Source organism: Monodelphis domestica, chromosome 5, assembly GCF_027887165.1.
Source record: "Monodelphis domestica isolate mMonDom1 chromosome 5, mMonDom1.pri, whole genome shotgun sequence".
NCBI lineage: Eukaryota > Metazoa > Chordata > Mammalia > Didelphimorphia > Didelphidae > Monodelphis > Monodelphis domestica.
This window is the reverse complement of record NC_077231.1, coordinates 263,010,919-263,031,253: the sequence shown is the minus strand read 5'-3', so window position 1 is coordinate 263,031,253 and position 20,335 is coordinate 263,010,919. Positions and strand designations below refer to the sequence as shown.

Genomic DNA, 20,335 nt, shown 5'->3' with positions numbered 1-20,335 from the left:
AAAATAAGGATTATGGTCTAGATTAACCAATCACTTCTAAGATTCCTTTCAGTTCTAAATCTATTATACTACAATCCTCTAAAACCTCAGCCTATTGTTGCTACAGAGTGTGACTATAAAGGAAGGGACCAGTTCCACTCCTGCTTATTTTTTAAAACTTAAAACAAAGTCACATTTTCTGGGGAGTTTTTCATGATCCTTCTTATGGATAATGATCTTCCTTTTCTTAGACCTCTCTCTAATTGCACTCATGTCTCACTGGGCATTATTTTCAGTGCATAAGTCTTATCATCCTGCTGTAGTATAAATTTGCATGAAAGTATATTTAAACTAAACTTTGTATTTTCTTCCAGTGCCCAGCACTGCTTACAGTAGGTGCTTAATTATGCTGTACTGAAGTGAAGTCAACTTTGAATATTAATCTCCATACTTTAAAGTTATGGTTAAATGTAAATGGTTAAAATGGAAGCTCCTTGAGAATAGAGCACGTTTTAGTCTTTGTACCCCAAGATCCTGGCACAGGGTTCTTTGTAGTTAATATATGTGTGAAGAGCTGCATTGGATAGGAGCAACCTTAGCCTCTGATCTTGAAAAGCAACACTATCTAGAGCTGTGCTGGCAAACCTATGGCACATGTGCTGGAGGGGAGCACTCAGAGCCCTCTTGGTGGGCACACTTGCTGTCCCCGCAGCACAGAGTTCGAGTTTTTTACTAGGAAGCCGGGTGGATGAGGGTGGGCTGCTCTGCTCTCCCCCTCTATGCACGCCTGAGGGCATTTCTCACATCACCCACCCCTCTACAAGGTTTGCCTCCACTGTTTTGGCAGAAGCGGTGGCCTGAAGATACATCAGAGTGGCATGGGGCGGTGGTGTCGAAGAGGGACCCTCTTCTTCAGACAGCCAGAGTACGGAGGGGCTGGAAAGGGAACACTGAAGATACTTCCTTTATGGAGAACAATAGTTAAGTGGAAGTTCTGATGGCTGAAACCTCTGTAAGGGATGCCTCAATCTGCCTTTAAAAGCTTGGTCTCAGCGAGAAGAAAAAAAGACATCTAAATGTGGATGAACAGTTACAAACATTTAGTGGGGCAGGAAGCATGCTTTTTGATTCTGCCCAAGAAAGGCCTGATTAAATTCACCGTTTTTCTTTACTCTGATAAAGGTCAATTAAGTGGGCTAATTACCCTGTTCTCTTTTTATTGTAGTGGTCTCCACGGATCAATACAGACTTCTTTCAGGTAAAGCAAAAGGCATTAACAAAAACAATAAGAATCGGGACCATTTATCCTTTTAACTTAATGTAAAAGGTCTGAATAATAAATGAACCAGGTGGCAGAAAGACTTTATTGCCATAGTGATTTACAGCTCCTCCCTCCCCACTTCTCCCAACTCACAGAGAACAAACCCGCTAGCAAAAGCCACGCGGAGTAAAACAAGGCAGTCCTCTTCATGAATCCTACACCTCCACAGAGAAAGAAGGCTCCAATCCAGCCCTTTCATTTTCACCTTCAGACGGAAAAAGGCCATTTGAGGCAACCTTTACTGGAGAGTTCAGAAATGATTTAATCTCCTCAATATGCAATTCACGAGGCGGGCAGCTCACTACGTACACCCGTCCGTGGGTCGGCCAGTAGTATTTATTAGTAAGTGCCTGCTGTGTCCAAGCTCTGGCTAGACACTGGCTACAAAGACAAAAACCGTCCCGACTCTCCAAGAACTCACAGCCCAACGTGCAAGCTTCGCTGTGCTCCTAGGTTCCTGCTGCTGCCTGCTAGGGGGTGAGGAGAAGGGGCAGGGGCAGGATATGTGACAAATTCCTAATGGATCCAGTCAGCCCACTGTTGTGATTTTCTCCCTCACTCAGAAATGGCAGTGAGATAAAAGAATTCAGAAATGGGTTAGCTTGGTATAGTGGGGAAAGCACTGGATGTAGGAATCAGCTGTTCTATATAAGTTGACACTTATCAGTTACATGACCATAGATGAATTACTCATTTTCCCTTAACCTCCTGAGCCTTGGTTTCTCCATTTGTAAAATCAGAATAATACCCAGAGTACCTTTCTCCTCAGGTTATATGGATCAAATGAAACAATGTATTTTTAATCAGCAGGTATCTTCTGGAGTCTTATCAATGTCTTTTACTTTTATACCAGTTATTTCCCAATATACCCATCAATCTCCTTTTTTTTTTAAACCCTTACTTTCTGTCTTAGAATTAATACTATGTATTGGTTCCAAGGCAAAAGGGCAAAAAAGGCTAGGCAATGGGGGTTAAGAGACTTGTCCAAGGTCACACAGCTAGGAAGTATCTGAGACCAACTTTGAATCCAGGACCTCCCAATTCCTGGCTTGGTGTTTTATCCCCTGTGCTAAGCAGCTGCCCCAGAAGCTTATGGTCTTAACATGGACCAAAACCACTGGTAGACACAGCTGGTATTTTGTGGAACAATACATAAAGAAGAAATTCAAATTGATTCATGTTCAGACAGCATGTCTGGTGGGAAATACATAAAGTGGGAATCTTGTTTGCACTTTCCCCCAGCATTAGCCTCTGTGCATGTATGTTTGTACAGAACTATGAATCCTCTTCTTTGCCTTCCACCTATATCCACCCTCCCTCCTTGTTATCATGGGTTGAAGGTTACAGACCACTCAGGAGTTCTTTTCAATATATGCTTAATTTTTGTGCTCTCTACCCAAAGAGAATAGAAGATGGGTGTTGTGAGATGAGTTCCTGAAATATCTCTGCTTAGTGGGCTCTTTAAATACTTTTTACAATAGAAAAATCAAGTCTCCAAGGAGAGGCAGCAATTTAAATGCCAAAAGCACTAGTCAGAGCTAGCAGAGGATAAGAGTGGTGCACAAATGATTAATTACACTTCAGCTCGACTCTACTTATACTGATAAGAGTTCAACAGAAAAGCCAATTAGTTTTTTTGTGAATCACTCCTCTATTTGCCTAATTTGCCTTCAAAGTTTTTAGTCAGCAGTTTGCAGTTCTTACTTAAATATCAACTTCTATAGTTTTGTTTTTAGTAAAATAGAGGGGAAACTAAATTAGGCCTCATTATTCCAACAACCAGTTTGAGCAAGCAATCCAATGCCACTGAGAGAACATGACAGCTAGCTATATGGTCCCTGATCTTGAACCCTATATGAGAGGTTATTATTGAAAGTATGAAAAGGACTTTATTTTAATTACTTATAACCTGGTTGTACAGCTACAAGAACTCCCAAAACACAAGACCAGCACTGAACTTTTCTCATAAAGAGTAGTGGTTGTGGAGGGTTAGGAGGAAAATGTGTGGGTGGTGATAGTGGGCAGGGGAGAAGCTGATTTCCTTTAAAAAGGCAAATAGATTCAGTGCAGAGTTCAAAGACATATTCTGCTTATTCTTTTTCTCCTTTTTAAATCATAAAGGCCAATTTTACAAAACTTCTTACATGCAATTAAAGTGTTTGGATAAGACAGAGGTCATTCTTTCCAACTTCCTGCAAGTCTTTCTTTTTCAACGGTTTCAGGAATGATTTACTTCAAAGGTTTTGGTGTTGATTTCCCCCTCCCCCCCCTGCAAATTTCAAGTTCAAAATTCTGATCAAAGTTCTCTTTTGAGCAAGAAGCCCAAACCTCAATGCTGGCTCTCTTGCAGACTTGAAGAAAGAAAGCCAACATGCCCACATCCTCATGAGTGCACATTTCCTTTTGCCCTCCATCAGTGTGCAGAGGCAAAACATCTGTGCAGACATTAAAATGGCATTTGAGCTAGAGGCGTTAAAGGAAAGTCATGAAACGAGCCCATGAAGGAGGGGCATTTGGGCAGCGCGGCCACTAGGTTCAGGTGAACGAATTGTTTCACTTTATAAAACCTCCTTATAAACTCGTTATTAAAAACAAACATGCAAATAAAAACACTAGGGCTAGATTACTTTTGAGATCTGCTGATCCGGTCGGGTCATTTGACTTCCCCTAAATCTTTTCATGGTTCCCTATTGGCCTTTGCCCATCTCCCCGGAGGGAAGGGCCATCCCCATGACAGCGCAGTTATTTTGCGTGTAGCCTGTACTGACTGACGCTTTTCCATGTGGGATGGGGATGAAAACCGTCCTTTCTCTTCAGTCCTTCCACATCACTGTAAGGACGAGTCCCGGACACTCGCGGGCTTCGGGAGCAGAGCTCGGGCTCTGGCACATCCTGCCTCGCCGGAGAGGTTTCGAGTAAGGTCTCAAGACAGGGAGGCCGTGGCCTCGCTACGATAGAGGCTCAGGACCAGCACACACATGACTTTGGTCTGGTTTTCACTACGGAAGGCACTGAGAGGTGGTTGGGACCCCTGTTGGTGAATGGAATTCCATATGCATGAAATCGAGGAACCTTGCCTGGAGTGGGGAAGCTGCTGAGGCAATCTGAAGGACGTTCTGCCTTGGGCAGGCCCTTCTCCTCGTCCGGTGTTTGGCTTCCCCGAGAATCCTGAGGACTTGGCTTTTAAGTATGGATTATGTTGGCAGTATGAGAAAGTGGTCCTCAGTGCCAGTCCCTTCATCAGGAAAAAACAACCACCCGCCAACCCTGGGGATAGAACACGATCACTTTTTTAAAACTCTCAACTCAGAGGCCCAGCATTATAAAGGAATAATAAGAACTCACGTTTATGTAACAATATTTGTAAAGAACTTTTCCCCTCCACTACCCAGGGAAGAAGGGTTTTTTTTTTTTTAAACCCTTACCTTCCGTCTTGGAGTCAATACTGTGTATTGGCTCCAAGGCAGAAGAGTGGTAAGGGCTAGGCAATGGGGGTCAAGTGACTTGCCCAGGGTCACACAGCTAGGAAGTGGCTGAGGCCAGATTTGAACCTAGGACCTCCTGTCTCTAGGACTGGCTCTTAATCCACTGAGCTAACCAGCTGCCCCCCGGAAGAAGGGTTTTTTAACATAATTGTTTACATTTTACAGATGAGGAAACTGTAGCTCCAGAATATTAAGGAGACTTAAAAACAAGATCAAGCAGCAAGAAGATCACAGAGTTGGTATCAGAAGTCCAGTCTTTTGACAATAAATCCAGTGTTGTCTCCACTACACATGGTCGAATAATGCCCATTTTGATGGGATACACCTAAGACCTCCCCAAGAGCTCTGAGCCTTCTCCTGCCACTGACCTCGGATTCGCCAGCAAACAAATACCTCAATCAACAAAGTGAAGTACCTTCATTTTGTTAGAAGTGGGTTAGAAGTTAAAAGATCCTGGGCAAGTCACTTAACCCCCGCTGCTTAGCCTTACACCCTTCTGTCTTAAAACTGGTTCTACGTACAGAAGATAAGGGTTAAAAAAAAATTCTGAACAGCTGTTCTCAATAAAAGGAGAACATGCAGTTAAAAGGACAATACATAAACAAGTTATGGGTGATACAGAAGGCAGAGATCTAAAAATGGCTCTGCTTATTAAGGAAGCAGGGTTCATTTGTCCAAGAAGCAGCATGATAGTTTATTCTTTTATTCCTTCTCACTTCTTTCTCTTCAAAGAGAGAATTTCCTTACTGACCTCTATAGTGAAGCCCGTGTACAGGAAACGTACAGAACTGACAGAGCCCTCACTTTGATCGCTAAAGGTCTCTCATATAGAGTGATAATTAGCTTCACATTATTCCTCGTAGCTACAAAAACACCTATTCACAAAAGGAGGTTAGAAATTTAAATATCTGTCAAAGTCCCAAACACTGCACGCATCCTTAGCTGCCATCTGGGAAATCCATTTATTGCATTTCCAGTTTGCTGATGGCGGGATGGACTACTTTATTATTTAAAGTCTCAGGACGGGATGCAAACACATTCCAGACACCAGGGCTAGGCAGTCCTTCTGGTCCACCCCACTCCAGAGACAATCCTCCTCTATTCCCCTACACCACCCAAAAAAAGGCAACTCAGCGGCTGGCAGGATGGCCAAAGGGCTGCCTATTTCCAGGACTCTTTCAAGGGTCAGTCGAGTGAGAGCAGGCTGAAGCAAGAGTAGCCGACTGGATCTGAGACCTCTGACTACCTAAGCAGTCAATGCTGGCTCTTTTATATCTCTGTTCTTTAATGTGCCATGGTTAGATAACATCTAGTTCAAGCACATTATTGCAAGGGAAGACATGCCTCCTTTTTTTTTTTAAGTTTAATTAATTAATTTAGACTATTTTTCCATGGTTACATGAATCACGTTCTTTCCTTCCCCTTCTCCCACCCTCTTCCTGGGGCCAATGAGCAATTCCACTGGGTTTTATGGGTGTCACTGATCAAAACCTATTTCTGTGTCAAGGAAACTCATCCCCTCCCCCTTCCTGAGTAACTTTACCTGTCTGTCAAACATTCCTGACATACCACAGTTGTGCCAGGGTTGCGTCGGGAGATGGAAAAGAGGACCATGAGGGAACCATGAGGAGAAGAGACAGTGCAGGAGGTGAGGGGGAATGAGGAAGAGACTGGCAGGCTAGGCAGCACGCGGTCAGGTTACGTAGGAATAACTGTCTATCCTTCCTAATAAACTTTATAAAATACATACATAAATACATATATGTATGTATGTATCTGGGTAGAAGAAATATTTTTAATTATAACATTTCCATATTATAAATGTTTGCGCTAGGGTGATCATTTAAGAGTCTACATCCCCAATCATATCCCCTTGACCCATGTGATCAAGCAGTTGTTTTTCTTCTGTGTTTCTGCTCCCACAGTTCTTACTCTGAATGTGGATAGTGTTCTTTCTCATAGATCCCTCCAGGTTGTTCAGGATCCCTGCATTGCCACTAATGGAGAAGTCCATTAACATTCGATTGTACCACAGTGTATCAGTCTCTGTGTACAGTGTTTTCCTGGTTCTCCTCCTCTCGCTCTGCATCAGTTCCTGGACTCCATGGAATTCCTCTACTTTATTATTCCTTTTAGCACAATAGTATTCCATCACCAACATATACCACAATTTGTTCAGCCATTCCCCAGTTGAAGGGCATCCCCTCATTTTCCAATTTTTGGCCACCACAAAGAGCGCAGCTATGAATATTCCTGTACAAGTCTTTTTCCTTATTATTTCTTTGGGGTACAAACCCAGCAGTGCTATGGCTGGATCAAAGGGTAGACAGACATGCCTTCCTGATGAATGACAGGGATGACTTCTGAGGTTTTTGGAGTCCCCACTCCCAGGACAAGCCTTGCAGAAAATCCTTCCTCAGGTGCCGTCTGGTGACTCGTCTGCCCTTCACAGCGTGTCAGAGCTCTTTGGGCCCCGATGGGAGTTCATGGCATTCATCCTCAGAAGAGCCTCTGAGGCTGCCCAGCCCGATTCCCCTCGTCTCACAGGAGAGAAAACCAGAGCCCAGAGGTCGGCTCTCTCGCTCAAGATCCCACCTTGTGAGTGGCGGAGGTGGCTTTCAGGCTTGGGTTTTCAGATTTGGTGGGAAGCGGTTGAATGAGCGGCAGGTGGGTATCCCTAGCAAGACTCGTGTCCAGGACATCCCTCCTCCAAGAATGGCTCCATGCCAGGCTCCTCTCTGTACTCTCTTACCAAAAGAAGGTGTCCCTCTTCATCCCGTGATTGGGAGAGCAAAGAGGGGCTTTGGGGCAGCGAGGCGTCACCGTGGAGAGGGCTGAGCCTGGAGTCCCCAAGACACCCTGCAAGTGACTTAACCCAGGGCTTGTTTCCTCGGTGCAAAATGAGCCGAAGAAGGATCTCTCTGGTAGCTTTGCCAAGAAAACCCCAGATGAGGTCAGGAAGAGATGAGTCGGACCCGACGGCAAACAAGGGCATGGGATGGACCCCTGGTGAAGAGACTCTCTCCACAGATGAGTTATTGGGCGTACTGAGCACTCAAGCGAATTGTCATAAAGTCGGTATATACCCAAAGCAGGACTCAAAATCAGCTTATCTTGATCTGAGGACAGCTCTCTAGCCATTTCTCCACAATGCTTCTCCTATAGGGATTTCTAGGTTATAAGCAGATTTCCTCACCATAGCCTTGTGAGATGGTATTATCATCAGCAGTGATAGGATAACACAGGATTACAAATCACATGTCAATCTGAAATAGACTTCCAGTCAGTCTAACCCATTTTACAGATGAGAACACTGAGGCTCTGCTTTGTCCTGACTTTGTGACTGAGTCCACAGCTTGTGTGCTAGACTAGAGCTCTCAAATAGGAGGCCAACTTGACTAAAAACAAAATACTTAAAAAAATAAATAAAATACAAGAGGCCACAGATAGCATTAATATGTAGATTTTGGGCTCCCAGGAATCCAGACAGTCTAGTTTCTAGGTCTGACAGCACCATGTTAGATCACAATTTCCAAGGGAGGCTGGTACCTAAAAACCTCTTGTTTTTGCTGGGCTGGTTTCACTCCCTTCAAACTCAGTGTATTTAAACAAATGGAGCTGGATCTTCGGTCTGTTCTTGGTCTTTCCTCACATTTAGTGACTAACGCTGGGTGTGAACCAGAGCTGCCCTATAAAGGTGGTTTAAAATAGGACCTTCTACTTCCTCCCTAGGGCTCTGGGAAACCTGAGAATAACCTTCCAAAGCAAATATCAAAAGCTCAACACTCACCTGAAAATCCTGATCGTCAATTCCAAACCTTTCTCGCAGGTTGCGGAAAACCATGGGGCAGTACTCCTTAAACTTGAAATGACTCGGCATGTTTTCTCTGAAATGATAACACCACAACATGAGATGCATGGGGACGGGGACGCAGGACTGCTGATGCTTTTTGAAGCCTGCCAAGCATTCATAAACACATTCGTCCCACTTGATAGCCATCACTGGCTGCATTTTGTAGTTAAAGAAACTAGGCTCTAAGAGGCTTGATCATTCCCCCAAGAAGACACAAGCAGGAAGGATTAATCTTTGGGGATTCGAATTTAAATAGCCTTCACTCTAGACCCAGGCTTCTTCCAGGACCTCTCCTAATCTTGGGAACATTTCTGGAGGGGTTTATTCTGGTACTTAGTAGGCATGCAGTACTTAAGAGGGGTGTAGATCTTCCTTAGCTCCACCAGGTTCACCCACTGGTTTGCCACTTTATGCTTTAGAGTGTGGAGAAGTTGCGAGCAGGAGGAAAGAAGAGGTGAAGGGGAAGGAAGAAGTGTGACAGAAAGAGGAGAAAGACAAAATTAGGAGAAGAAATATCAGGGAGGGCAGAAAAATAAAGATCTGAAGGCACTGCAGGGACATTTTCAGTTACTCACAGGTGGAAGAACTGAATTTAAGCCCTCCAAAAAACCAACCAAGCAACCAGTAAGACTATCCTCCCACACTAACTTTAAATAGTGCTTAGGCTCCTTTTTTTTTCACTTTTCTTTCCAAACTCAATTGAGATAACAAAACAGTGAAATAAGATGTTCTTTCATCCTACAAACTCTTGAAGTCTCAGCCTCCAAACAATATTATGACATGGCCCGACTCATCTGCTTTATCCAGGACAATGGTTTTATTTAGAATATTTCATTTAAATCCACATAGACAGGCATAGTATTCTTAATGCTTTATATGGTTTCCTATTAAGCTTCCCCAAAATGCACGTCATCCTTCATTTGTCAATATGATAAACCCTCTCGGTTTTTGTCTACAAATGATTCATTTTTTTTAAAGATGCATGTTGTAGAATGTAAGTTTACATTTCTTCCAAAACCCAAGTCATTTGCATCTTTAAAAAATTCCTATTATAATGAGAATTTTACTTTTAACATATAAGATATTCATAGAGAACAATATGCCATATGGCAAAAGGATACTACCCAGTAGGCCCTGCTGTTACTTTTCTGAACAGAACAGATGGTTGTGTTTATCACAGGATTAACTTAATCAGCAAAACTTTACTCCTACCCATTGAAAAATAATGGAGTTTTCAAAACTTCATAAAAACTGAACACCCAGGAACTCGACTAACACACGGGAAAGGGGGTCACGGAACTTACTTGTTAAAGAGGTGATTGTCCACCTTGATCTTGGAATATGCTTTGAAGTCGTCCGGCATCAGCATCACAGGGATTTGGACGTGGCTCAGTTCATTGATCTAGAAGCGGAAAAGAAATCACATTCCACGGTGGTTATCATGGCTCAGAGGGCCGCTTCCACGTTATCCTCATGGATGTCCCTTGCTCACTCACCCCCCATGCTACGGCTCGGGATTTTCCTCCCTGACCTCCATCCATGCCCAAGCCTGCAGCTAGTGCTGACTCTCCGCCAGGCACCGTGCTAGGCACTGGGGGGACAAACACAAAATGCAACAGTCCCCAGCCCTCAGTGTGCCTACGCTCTGAGAGGGGGGTCAACATGGATAAATACAGACACAATTAAGACATGGACAAACCAAACACGGGCTGAGGACACTGGGAAAGGTTTCCCCGAATAGGGGGCTCTTTGGCTGAGTCTCAAAGGAAACAAGGGATCCCTGGTGGGGGCAGAGGCAGGGAGGGAGAATATTCCAGGGACAATGGATGGCAAATACAAAGGAATGGAGATGGGAGATGGGCCTAGAGAACATAAAGGAGGATAATGTAAAAGGAGAACGGAAAGCCTGGAAAAGAACTTCATTCTTCATTGCAAAGAACTTCAAAAGCTAATTGGGGATGGGGACAGCTAGGAGGCTCAGTGGATAGATAGCCAGGTCTGGAGATGGGATGTCCTGGGTTCAAATATGACCTCAGATACTTCTTAGCTGTGCGACCCTAGGCAAGTCACTTAACCCCACTTGCCTAGCCCTGGCCTTTTTGTCTTAAGAGCTGTTACTAAAAAAAAAAAGGGGGTTTAAAAATAAATAAATAAAAATTATGGGAGGGACACAGGCATGCACCCAAAGAAAAATGTAGTCTTATTTTATTTATAAGTACAGTAAAAAGGAAATTAGAGAAGGAAGAATACTAAAAACTAAGGGACCAGAAAGGCTTATTAGGAGGAAGTCGTACTTGTAGAAGAGATGTACATAGGAGCCTCAACAATGGGATTTTTTTTTGAATGGTAGAAAGGATTGGACAGAGATCTCAAGAACAAAGATGAAGATGCAACTGTAGATGGAGAAAAGACTAGGTCTGGCCTTCTTTTACATGCCAATAAATATTAGGAACTACTTTTATGATGAGGCTTTAACTCTAACTTTTCCCCATATTTGTTATTTTAAAAGGAATCTTTTCAGTAATAGGATGCGTGGAAGAACCTATGCCTGGGGAGGAGAAACACTTTAATTCCAAAGGAATTACTAATCGTATTGGAAAGCAGATATATATATATATATATCATCAGGTATCCAGTGGAGTGTACATCATGCAGAAGCTTTGTTTATACACGGGTCCTACACTCCAGAACTCACAGAATGGAAAAGAAAACTCTGCCAAGAACTTTGCCAAGCCCTGAGCACACACACAGAAGAGCACGATGGACCCTGCTCTCCCAGGAGCTCGCTGCGAAGACAGAACGTAGAGAGCACCTCGGCTTCGGGGAAAGCAGAAAGGCGACGGCCTTTAGGGGCATCAGCAAAGCAGGTGGCAAGGCCTCCTCTGGAGGGCACGGCGCCAGGGCAGAAGGCAAGAGCTGAGGGACTGTGACTGTCCCCCTTTCCGCCGGGGCCAGGATCTTGTTAGCAACGAGAACTCTAATCACATTTCCACATAGAAATATGACCCAAATGGACTAAATGATAGCAGAAGATAAAGAGAAAGTCTCAATGGGAGCAGAAATAGAATGTAAATTCCTTGAGGGCATTTTTGTCATTACAGCTCAAGAGTCCTTTAATAAAATCTAGCTGATGGATGCCGTCCTCTCCCCTCACTTTATTCAGGACCTAACAGAGGCCCAGAAATCAGTCCCAGGCCACACAGAAGAAGGGATATGCCTGACCGGTCATTCCCCAAGGGCTTACCCACAGGGGAAGGCTTTAAATATGGGTCTGGAGAGGAGCCGGGTGCCTTTTATTCAATGAGCAACCTAGTTCCGTGCAGAGGGACTCATCACCAGAAGGCTGGTCACCAGGTGATAATTGCCTTTTCCTAGCAACTCGTTAGGCCATCTACTAATTGGTGTAGGAAATAGTCCTATTGGTGAAACCACAAATCCTTAAAGAATAGAAGTTCACAATTTAAGTTCTGAGTTTATTGACCCTAATGAGCTTTTGGGGGGTTTGTTTTAAAATCATATCATAAAGCATTTCAACATTGAGTACTGAAGATATATTGTTGTTTGGAAATGAGGCATGGTGCCATGGGTCGAATGCATTCAAAATAAATACAATTCTTACAAAGATGCTTTATACATATATATGTATGCAAACACAAAATTACTAAGCCTTCAGCAATGACCTAGTCAAAACAATATTTGGGACAGCCAAATTCAATATAACAAAAGAATTAGAATAGTGCCTCAGGTTTCATTGTAATGGGAGGTGACCAGTATAGAACCTTAAATCAGTCCCAAACAATCTTAATTACAACCAGGAACTCTCCAATTAATTCTTGCCCGGCACAGACTGCTGATTTATAAAACCTTTCCATACAATTAACTCTCTGGTTTTTCACAGCCATAAATTACTCTGAGGATCCTTTTACTGGTGCCAACGGCTCCTTCCCAAGCCAAAACAACATCATAGCACAAGTCAAAGGAGCACGTTAATCCAGGATCACCTGGTGATTGTACAATCCTTGCCTGAGTGGGGCATCTCCAGAGTCTCCTTTGTGCCACTTCCTTTTTTAAACACATGAAGATACTATTTATAAAAACCGAAATGATAAAATGATAGAACTATTTTCATTCATTCACTGTTCTCTTAAGTACCTTACCAGTACAGGATAATTCTCAGAGCAAATTTGTAAGATAGATAAACCCTGCGCAAGATTCATTTTACTCACGCACTATAAAAGCATGGAGAGTTACATTAAAAAAAAAATCAACCAAAGAACCATAATTAGAACTCACTAACTGTTAACATAAATCCTGGGGTCAGATAATTAAAATATACTTTATAATTAAAGAGATTTTTACAGCAAGAATTATTTAAATAGTTTGAAGAAACAGAAAGGAGGGCTGAGGTAAAAAAAATAAGGGAAGTAAAGGTGTCAAAACAAAGGAAGCATGAACCTGCTGGGTTCATTATTTCACTGCAACAATTTAGAGTGGTGGCCATACAATACACACAAGAGCTCTAAATGATGGAGTCAGATGACCTGAGTTCTGATCTTGGTCTGGCTATTTATATGACCTTAAGTGAGTCATTTAACAACTTTAGGGTCCAGTTAACTCACCTGTAAAAGGACAGTTAGGCCAGGTGACTTGTAGGGCCCTTTTTTAGCTCAAAATCTATCAGTAAGAAAATCTTACTGATGTCTGATCTTCAATCACATTGATGCTCTGTGTGATTAATATCATCTTCACCAATTTCAAAGTGGAATCGAAAGTTGATAATCCAGAGACTTGCTTTGTGGATTATCTATGGTCCCCCATTCCTCTGTTCCCCCCAGAAAACTCCCCCCCTTCATTAGTATCTCCACCAGAGGGAGAGCAAGGACCACGGGAATGAAGATTTAGACATGGAAGGGACCTTCGTGGTCATCTAGTCTGACAACTTTGTTTTACAGAAAAAGGGTTGATGTTCAGAAGGTAGGTAACCTGGCCCATGGTTACGCAGGAAAAAATGGGGAGAGCTGGGAATTGAACCCAAGATTTCTGGCTCCTTCCATCATATTATCCTGAAATAAGTAAAAATTCAATATAATCCTCTCTCTTTTTAGTACCTCTAGGAAGGATGTAAAAGCTTTAGCTGTGGATTCCCGGATCAAAAAAAAACTGGATTTGAAAACTAGTTAGAATTCCTTGTGAGACCTTGGACAAATCACTTAACTTTCTTGGGTCCAAGATGGCTCAACTTTAACATGAGGGAGTTGGATTTTGAGGTCACTTTCAGAAAAAAATTTATGCTCTTAGGACTTACTGAGCTTCCATTTTAGACAAAGTTTTGTGCTAAATGCTGGGGTTACAGAGGACACGATCCCTGCTTCCTGAGAGTTTGCAGTCTGGTGGAAGAAATAAGCAGAGTGTGTATACATGTACATGTAAATCCATATATGTTAATAACAACAGGAAGCTGGATGATACAGCGGATAAAGTGCTTGGTTTGTAGTTAAGAAGATCTGAATTCAAATCTGGACTTGGATACTCACTAGCTATGTGGATAATAGCATCTAGCTCCCAGGGTTGTTAGGAGAACCAAGAAATAATATTTATAATGAACTTAGCATGGTGCCTGGTACACCGTAGTATAATAATTGAAACTCTAGAGGCAGCATTTCTTAATTTTAAAAAGAATTTATTAATGACAAGTCAAGGCATCCTAACCTGGTCATTTGGTTCTCTCACAAATCAAAGACCCCCATTCTCCTGGCCGAGGTACCTATATATACTTCTTGGGAGCTCATGATTCAGCTCCCCCCTTGAATATCTCAACACGGCTCTAATGAGTAAACATCTAATTAAAAGATGGCCTATCAAACTCTACATCCCCTCCCCAAACCATAGTGATGAAGATCTTGTAGGTAGGAAGAGAACTCTTGTCTCATTTTTCAATTAAACACATTTTGTTGAAAGGAAGACATTCCTTGGGCTTTCTAAGGGCAAGAAAATGTAAAAAGTAGAGTCTGTGACCCAGATCCTGGTCACAGGAATACCTCCAAATCCTCTCATCCATGACCCACATGGAGAAATTAATATAGCACATGAACAATTAATCTCACAGTAGGCACTTAATACATCCTTTCCTCCATCCCTCCTTCCTTCCATCTTGAAGAGCTATCAGAGATGGCCTCGTCCGGCTCCCCAGTTTACAGACGAGGAAGCTGAGATTTGGAACAGTTCAGTGAATGGAGGAGTGGGCCCAGGTGATTGGGCTGTACCTCGGGGCCCGAGTCCTTGATGCGAGCCAGAGCACAGGGTCCAGCACTGATGCTTACAGGGTCTTACGCAGGCAACTGTCCAACTTTTCCTAAGTACCACCGTGCATTGAGCCAGTTTAGTTCCACTTCCTATCTTTAAATTCTTCCTTTTGGTTCCAGTATCGGATTTGGATCCTAGACCTGGAAGGCTTTTAGAGCTGGATGGCCTCCTTAAGGTACTAATTTACTTCAACCAACTCATTTTACAAATGAGGAAACTGAGGTCTATACAGGTCAAATGATTTGCACCCGTCACAAAAACTGGAAATGGCCATCAGGATTTTAACTTGGGTACCATGACTCCATAGTCAGCATTCCTTCCATCTCAAGAGTGAATGAGGCTGGTGATGGAGCCAAGAAGGTGGGGGTTCAAGTTCTTTCTCTTGGGCAGGTCACTCAAGGGTTCTGGAGGGGAATTCTTTCCAGGGTCCATGAACTTGGTTTTTAAGCCTTCTGATAACTGATTTTAATGGATTCTATATTATATACATTTAAGCACTTCTATGTTGAAATACATTGTTTGGAGAAAAAGGATCCATGCCCTGGCCCCAGATGCAAAGAATCTCTGCTCTTAAGACCTCGAGTTACAAGAAAGGGACCACTGGTATGGGTGGGGGGAGCTGCTTCAGCCGAGGCTTTCTCATATCCATGAGTTCTAGTCCCCCTTCCTAGCTCTACTTTGGAAGCAGCCCAAGTCTTCTGATGCCACTAAACTCACTTCTTTGATAAACTAAACTCACTTCTCCAGGTGACATGGTCAGGAGGAAAACCTCCATAAGTTAAAAAGGGTTTAATCTGCACCCATTTAATCTAATAGGACCCTAAAGTCAACACCAAACAAAGACCATAAAAGGTCAAGGAACAGAATAAAAAACTAGCAAATGCTTTTCTAGATCTATGGAGACCTCCTTGTTGACAACAAAACACATGGAGATTAAGGACAAAGTAGAGGAAATTTCATACAAGAAAAGTCCCTTAAAGGGTCCGAGTACACAAAAGATAGTTACTGGGAAGTTTATTGATGCGTAGTGCTCTCTCTTGGAATGCCAGGGTGGGGTCGGCGGTCCCAGCCTCTGGGCAATGAGGATCTGAACCACATTCGAACTCGAGTCTTCCAGACTCCAGACCCAGCATTCTAGCCACCTGGCTGCCTCCATGAGTGCTAGTGCATTTAGGCATGACAAAGAAGCTACATCAGAATAACTCGCTGAGCGATGAATCTTCACCATGTGGGCAACCCTGAAAAACATTCTTAATTACATTCCTAAACCTTGTGTCTTTGTAAATCAGACTAATCCAAGACACAGGCATGTATTTTATAGGGGCTGCTCAATTTATTTTTCTAAGAGATAATGACACAAACACCTCAGGCTACAATCTACATGGGCTACCAAAAAGTCATGCGCAAATGGAATCTTTGTAAGATGAATAAAGATTTCCCAATTTCCTTCATGCTCCAAAAATTATGATTTTTAATGGACTGTCCATTGTGGCTAAGAGAAAAACACTTTAGCTGGAAGTTTCTGAGTTTCCCTCCTGCTCATTTGTTCATTTTTGTTTTTGATGGAGCTCTGGTGCTTGTTAATCCCCAGGACAAAGGAGAGGCCTTTTTTTAGGTTAGGGATTGGGGGCCTTCATTTGTTATGGTAGAAATGTAATGTCACAGTCTGGCTTTCAACCTTTCCCAACCTATTCACACAGCCCACTCCCAAATTAGGTGGCAGATTCAGCCTGGCTTGTTTTACATGTGCCATTGTTAGGGGTTCCCCTCAGCCTACAATGTTGCTTTTATTTAAATTAAGTCATGTACTTTTCTTTATTTCCTATGAAAACTGTAAGTGAAGGGGAAAGACTAATGGATTTGGAAATAGAAAAACCCAGATCAGTCAGTTACTTAGAGAAAAAAAAAACCCAAAATAAGCATTTTCTAAAACACAGTACTTTACAAATATGATGTCATTGGATTCTCCTAAAGAATGTACCCTTTGGAGGAAGGGGATACTGTTATTCTCATCTTACAGTTGAGGAAACTGAGGCAATCAGAGGTGGAGGGACTTGTCCAGGGTCACATAGCTACTCAAGTGTCTAGGACTGTATTTGAACTTGGGTGTTCCTAACTTCACACCCAGATGCCACCTAGCTTCCACACTTAATACCTTTGGGAGGCTGGGTTGACAATTTCCCCTCTGGGTCTCAGGTTGTCATGTACAAAATGACTGAGTCAGGCCACATGATCTCTAAGATCCCTTCCAATCACAAAGCTATGTAATTCTATTAAGTATGCAAACTATATTCAGAGATCATCTGCGCTCCTTTTAAAAAAAGACCCAAATGATTTTAATTTGACTACAAAAAGGAGTCTTCTCCTGTGTGTGTATATGAAATATATACACATATATGTACGTATGTACACATATAAATAAATATCCACATAGAGACATAAAATTACAAAATGAGGAAAACTGATGAAGGCAAACATCTTGGCAACCTATAAAAAGTGATGAATGTTGTCTTGGGAATCTGTTAAAATCCTTAATACAATAGGAATTAAGGAAACAAATCAATTCCCTATAGAGCACAAAGACTAACTCCACATTGATTAATTCTTCATGAAGCAATGACTTCATAAACTGACACAGTGAAAAAGAAATGTATCTGAACTGAAAGATCCACATCAGCCTGAAATAAAGAGAACCATCTATGCAGCTGGGGCACCTGACAGTCCCACAGAAGGCTGGCCTGATGTTCGCTGCCCAGGGAGGCACAGAGGAGCTGCGTGCTCTGGGAATGTGAGGGGAAGGCTCTCTCTTTTCTCAGGAACACCATGTCAGGCACTACCAAAAATGAATTGATTGGTGCAAAGTAGGCCCTTCTGTTTGTTTTGTTACATCAGTGATGACAGGGATGGAGCTGGTACCCAAAAGAGGAGGGGAAATAAAGAGGCTTTGTTGTCAAAACTCAAACATACCAAGCTGGGCAAAAAACATCAACAATGCACTTAATTGTTCCTGAAATCTGCAGTTCCAAAATTCTCTATGTATAGAAAAGATGAAGGTCTGTAACTAAAAAATCAGACTCAGAACAGACCGAAATCCTCACCAAATAAAGGTAAGAATTTTTGGCTTGGAGTTGGAAGAGAACTGGGTTCATAGTGAGGCTCCGGTAGCAGGCCTGTGTAAGTGTGTAAGTGCAGAGTGAGGCCCAGAGCTCCTGCCCAAGCCTTTGGGGGGTTCCCAGTGCTCTAAGCCCGGGGGGAGCAGTGGGAGGGGGCTTTCAGAGCTTCTAGACCACAGGCCGAGACCACCTTAGAAAAACTAAAACTTGCAGATACCCAGAACTAGAGTAGAGGGTAGTAATAAGGAAAGACTAAAGTTTAAGAGAGTGTCCCTTCTGTCCTGAGAACAGAGCCCACCTTTAAGTCAAAAGAAAAAATAAAAAGGTTGGGGAAATGAGCAAACAGAAAGGAGAAAAGAAAAACACCTAACCACTGAAAATTTTTATAGAAACAAAGAAGAAAAAAGGCACAGACTCAGAAGAGGACAGTGAAACCAAAGCAGCCACATTTAAATCTTCAAAGAAAATGGGAATTGGTCTCAGGTTCTGGAAAAACTCAAAAAGGAATTTAAAATACAAATAAGAGTGGCAGAAGAAACATAGGGAAGAGAAATAAAAGCAAAGAAAATGACAGCTTAAAAAGCAGAAATGGCCAAATGGGGGAGAAAAAGGCACAAAAATCCAATGAAGTAAAGAGTTGCCTAAAAGGCAGAATTGGCCAAATGAAAAAAGAGGCTGAAAAGCTCAAGGAGGTAAACAATTCTTTAAAAATTAGAATTGGGTAAATAGAAGCTAACCACTATATGACATCAAGAAACAACAACAGAATAGAAAGTAAAATGAAAAAATAGAAAAAAATGCAAAATATCTCATTGAACAAACAAACAAACAAACAACTGCCCTGGAAAACAGATCCAGGAAAGACAATCTAAGGATTATTGGATAACCTGAAAACAAATCATGACTCATACTACTTGCAAATCATTTAACCCAATTCCCACTAATTTGAAAAATTAGATTAATGCTACTAGCTACCTGACATGCATGAATATTGATGCATTATGAAAATAAGAGAAACAATGACCCTCTAGCACTTAAGGACTAAAGGCAGCTGGGTGGCACAGAAGGTAGAGCCCTGGGCCTGGAGTCAGGAAGAACTGAGTTCAAATCTAGCCTTAGACACCTCCTATCTGTGAGACCTTAAGGAAGTCATTTAAACTCCATCTGCTTTGGTTTCCTCAACTGTAAAATGGAGATAAATAATAGTACCTAGTTCCCAAGGTTGTCATGAGAATCAAATTATATTTGTGGAGTGCTTAGTCCAGTGCTAGGCAAATAGTAGGCACTATATAAAAGCTAGATATTATCATCATTATTATAGTATTATAATTATGAAAATTTACTATTCCCATATTTTATATAACTATATTGTATTTGTAAGAAATTACAATAAATGCATTATATTATTATATATCATATTCTAAATAAGAGAATTAACTTGGGGATCCTTTGATAGATCCATGACCTCAGTGTGTTGGCACCTTCTCCAGTGACTCAGACAGTAATGCATCCAAGCCTGCCCCTTCTATACAACTCTTCTCCATATCTTCCCATAAAGTTACCAAGGGTAGTAGGTCCACAGGAAACCTCTGCCATAAGGATCTCCGGACACTCCTGGGGTTTCAAAGAGGCTTGGCTGGAGCCAGCGCTCCCCCTGCTTCCCCACCCCCATTCTGCCCCCCTTTCTCTGAGAATGTAAGCTCTTTGAGGGCAGGGACTGTCCTGTTCTTTATCTGTAGCCTCGAGGGTTAACACAATACCTGCCTCTTAGTAAGAGATGATCTGAGTTCGGGTCATTATACTGCTGTTAGTCTTCTCTATTTAATATTCTGTGGGCTATTGCGTAGGTAGATAAAATGACTTTTGTAAACAATTATTGGGATATAAATTCATTTTTGGTAGATTCCCAGGAATTATCGTTATTCTTTACTAGTATCATGCCATTGGGAGAAGTCTGATGAGTCTAGTTACAGTAGATTTATAACGTCTTCATATAATGTTCATTGCATTAGATCTGCATCCGGCTGAATGGCCAAAGGAAAGGACACTAGCTGGGATTGGGCCCCGGGGCACACCACAGGGAGAGGCACTGATGCTGAGCTGGGTCTCCCTCACTCTCCCTTCCACTGCCTCCCCGCAAGCTCCGGAGCGTGGAAGTTCTCATCCACCTGGTAGCAGCGTCCACCCTCCCTCTCCTCTAAAGGAGCCTTTTGGGCTGCTTCTCCAGGTGCACAAAGGACTAGAGAGAGCTCGGACATCGAGGATGGGCTCTGCAACGCTG

General features: G+C 42.4%; 1 protein-coding gene across 3 annotated transcripts in view; it reads right to left on the bottom strand.

Moving 5' to 3' along the window:
• PIP4K2A (phosphatidylinositol-5-phosphate 4-kinase type 2 alpha) overlaps positions 1 to 20,335 on the bottom strand; it is a 199,083-nt gene that overhangs the window by 80,895 nt on the left and 97,853 nt on the right. For all 3 annotated transcript variants that reach the window (XM_056800125.1, XM_007504877.3, XM_001367711.4), the window contains exons 2-3: positions 9,943 to 10,040; positions 8,576 to 8,672 (exon numbers count right to left, since the gene is read on the bottom strand). In XM_056800125.1, the coding sequence (XP_056656103.1) occupies positions 8,576 to 8,672; positions 9,943 to 10,040 (195 nt within the window). The remainder of the gene's footprint in view (positions 1 to 8,575; positions 8,673 to 9,942; positions 10,041 to 20,335) is intronic.